Source organism: Mirounga leonina, unplaced genomic scaffold (assembly GCF_011800145.1).
Source record: "Mirounga leonina isolate KUSES-001 unplaced genomic scaffold, KU_Mleo_1.0 Mir_82, whole genome shotgun sequence".
NCBI lineage: Eukaryota > Metazoa > Chordata > Mammalia > Carnivora > Phocidae > Mirounga > Mirounga leonina.
Window position 1 is genome coordinate 24241210 of NW_023270825.1, and position 3812 is coordinate 24245021.

The 3812-nt window shown below is 38.9% G+C and overlaps 1 protein-coding gene across 1 annotated transcript in view; it reads left to right on the forward strand.

The window, feature by feature from the left end:
- Positions 1-3812, forward strand: part of SPTLC2 (serine palmitoyltransferase long chain base subunit 2) — a 106789-nt gene that overhangs the window by 45802 nt on the left and 57175 nt on the right. The window contains exons 7-9 of the mRNA XM_034992947.1: positions 302-407; positions 1134-1353; positions 3598-3724. Of these exons, the coding sequence (XP_034848838.1) occupies positions 302-407; positions 1134-1353; positions 3598-3724 (453 nt within the window). The remainder of the gene's footprint in view (positions 1-301; positions 408-1133; positions 1354-3597; positions 3725-3812) is intronic.

A 3812-nucleotide genomic window follows, 5' to 3' on the forward strand; every position in this document is an offset into this window, starting at 1 on the left:
ACATGAAACATCAGTCATTTCACAGGCATGCTACCCAATGGAACTGCCTGTGCCACAGTCATTTAGTGGAGTTTCCGTGGTTTTGAACATTCATTAACGTTTTAGATGAGATTGTCATTCAAGCTAGCAGTAGCTCACCCATTTTGCCTTATCTTTTCCGGCTCAGTTATGATTATGTTAATGTCCTGTGCCATCTGAGACACACTTCCTGAAGAAGAAATGTGTATTTGCATTTGGGAAGTAGGGTTCAGAAAGAGGAAGGTACTTTGTGTTGAAATTCTTTTTTGTGTGCTACATACAGATATGCAAAGCCTAGAGAAGCTGTTGAAAGATGCCATTGTTTATGGTCAGCCTCGGACACGAAGGCCCTGGAAGAAAATTCTAATCCTTGTGGAGGGAATATATAGGTAATCCTGTTTTCTTATTCTTAACTTTCTGATTTGGCTCCAGGAAGTTACAGAGTTTTTAAGCAGAAGGGAACAGTAATCTGGACCCCTCTGGACACCAAGGAGGCAGTGTTTATGACTTGATAAAATACCTGGAAGCAGAGTCAGCACTGGCACAGAAGTCTTTTGTCTGGCTTTTCTTTATTCTTTCCATCTTGCTAATGGTCTTCAAATTCCCTTTCTTTTTGCATCCTTTATTTTTCTACTGTTTGTAGAGGGAATGTATACATAGGGGCAAGAATTGGAATATGTTTTCTAATGTGTCAAAACAAATTCTACATCATTCCATTTTAAGAACAATTTTATTTGGGTTTATTTGCAGCCCTTGCACTTAACTCTCTTACCTCCTATCTTTTTTATTCTTTTATTCTGCTATTTTAATTTCATCTGCAGTGTAATGCAAAATCTAACCTTGCCTGTCATTGCAAGTGTTAGAAGAATCTGCTGTGACCTTTATCCATCTGGGGTGAATTAAGGTCAGTTCTGTTCTGGTGCTTGTTTGAAAAGATCCAGTTTCCTTTCCCCTAGACATCTGCCTAGCCATGGCATCATTTAACTTTGCCAGTTTAAAATCACAGGCAGAGTTGTCAAACCATTTAAAAAAGCAATAATAGTAGTAAGGTGACCAACTCCTAATTTTGAGAGTTAAAAAGTCTCAGTGTGTGTATTTTTTATCCATTTTGCCAGCATGGAGGGATCTATTGTTCGCCTTCCTGAAGTGATTGCCCTTAAGAAGAAATACAAGGCATACTTATATCTAGATGAAGCTCACAGCATTGGGGCTCTGGGCCCTAGAGGTCGAGGTGTGGTAGATTACTTTGGCCTGGATCCTGAGGACGTGGACGTTATGATGGGCACATTCACAAAGAGCTTTGGTGCTTCTGGAGGATACATTGGAGGCAAGAAGGTAAATGGGCATGCAAATTGAACAATTAAGGGTAAAGGTGGTTCTGGCTACCACATTTGGTAACTCAGCGTGTGGCAGGTAAGCATCCTGAACTGGGATGTGGAGATCCTGAATTTGTTTGTGGCGTAGGCTCACAGTGCCAGTGGGCTTCACACTTGAGCTGCTCAGTGAATGACTGATGAACTAAAGGCTGGTTCTGTTCATTGTTTGTTGTTTTCTTACTTGAGCTTCTTTCTAAACCACATGCTGGTCTGACATACAGAACACCCTCTTATATGAAAGGACACACAGTGGTGCTGCCTGTTTGCCACAGTCGTCTTCTGGGTTTGAGTTGTACCCACAATTTCAAAAGTAGTGAGTTTATAATGAGAGCCAGTGGGAATAGAAGACCAGTTTCCTTGCCCTTGGCCTCAAATGCATCTTGGGTGAGCATAAAGATAGAAAGTTAAAAGATTATTTTGCCTTCTCTGGTTTACTATAAGGCATTGTATTTTTCAACTTAAAAATTGTGTAATGAATTCTGAGGCATTTGAGAATCAATGTGGTGTGGTGGAAATGGTTGAACCATGAGACAGAAGCCTAGGTTTGAATATTTCCCTAACTTTGTGAGCCCTGGGGCAAAGCATTTAACCTTCCCATTTCCTTATCAGTAAAACAGAGATAAATATGCCCAGCTTATAAGATTGTAGTAAGGGTTGAAAGAATAGTGTACGTCCATGCTACAACATGGATGAACTTGAAAGCATTGTGTTAATTTAAAGAAGTCAATCACAAAAGGTCACGTAGTATTTCTTTTATGTGATATATGCGGAACAGGTAAATCAGAGACAGAAGGTACGTTCGTAGTTGCCAAGGGCTGAGGGGATGGGGTGAGTGGAAGGTGACTTCTGATGGGTATGAGGTTTCTTTCTGAGATAATGAAATGTTCTAAAATTAGATAGTGGGGGTGCCTGGCTGGCTCAGTCGGTAGAGCGTATGACTCTTGGATCCTGGAGTCGTGAGTTCAAGTCCCATGTTGGGCGTGGAGCCTACTTAATAATTAATTAATTAAATTTTTAAAAAAATTAGTGATGAAAGTTGCACAGCTCTGTGAATATACTAAAAGCCACTGAGCTGTACACTTTAGAAAAGTGAATTATATCTCAAACTGTTACTGTAAAAAAAAAAACTCCATAGTATTAATAAAAATACATTGTCAAGTATTTGTATGTGGCATGTAGTAGGAGCTCATAAATATCTTTAATTCCTTTTTAAAACTTGACATTGGGAAACTTAAAGCATGGACTTTCTCTTAATAATTGATTGCCTTTTAGAGAAAACTCATTAGTGGTTTTAGTCAAGTTTGATAGATTTTTACCTCAAATTTTTGTTAATGGGACCAGGTTCACTTTGGAAAGTTGCTTGCTTTTTGGTAAGATTTATTGCTAAACCAAAGGACTTAAAGTAATAATCTGAGACATCATAGGTCTGGTGTATCTATGCTTTTGTGGCTTTTGTACAGTTTTTAGTGTTTTTGAAGTGATACACTGTTTTACAGTCCTATTTTGTATTTCCTTGTTGGGTTCTGGTATGTAAGCTACTTTGCACATTTTATTTAAAGATTTAGTGAAGTTAAAAGGAGAGAATAGGGATATACAACTGATTGTTTTGGACTCCTTGTAACTGACATACAAAGTTTTTCTTTATTCAGTGAGATGCCTTTCCTGTTCTCATGAAAGACCCAGTGAATTTCTATTTAATTTCTGCCATATTTATATCATTTTATAAACTTCTGTGTATCTGGAGGACATTTAATCCCTTTAAAATTGATGTTAGAGAACGGTCTTTCTCTTACTCAGGGCTTTGCAGGTATAGGGTAATATGCAGATGATATTTTTTGTAATAGTTATAAGTGAATTATTGTGTCTGAAAAGCAATCTAAGCACTTTAATTCAGCATTGTAGATCTGTTTATAACATTAAGTGATATGTTCTCCAAATTTAGAGGGCTTCTTTAAAACTAGTTTTTCTTTCTTTCATGTTGTGGCATGTTTAAAAAACAAAACAAAGCCTGAGCCTAAGGAGGTTGGCATGTGTCAGATGCAGTTGTTGCTGATAGTATCCTCTGACCTCTGCATCTCAGATTAGTGTCGCTCTTCCAGTGGGGTGAAGGGAGGAAGAGTGTGCTTGCACCTGGAAGGAGTTCAGTGACATTGCAGAGAATTCAGGCTTTCCCTCTAACGCCTTGCTTCTGTGAACTCCCCAGGAGCTGATAGACTATCTGCGGACACATTCTCACAGTGCTGTGTATGCCACGTCACTGTCGCCACCTGTCGTGGAACAGATTGTCACCTCTATGAAGTGCATCATGGGGCAGGATGGCACGACCCTTGGTAAGTCTCTGTTTTCTTGGAAAACTTCCTCTGCTCAATAAATGCTTAGCAACCAAACATGCTCTTTTTCTCGAACTTTTTTCCTAAA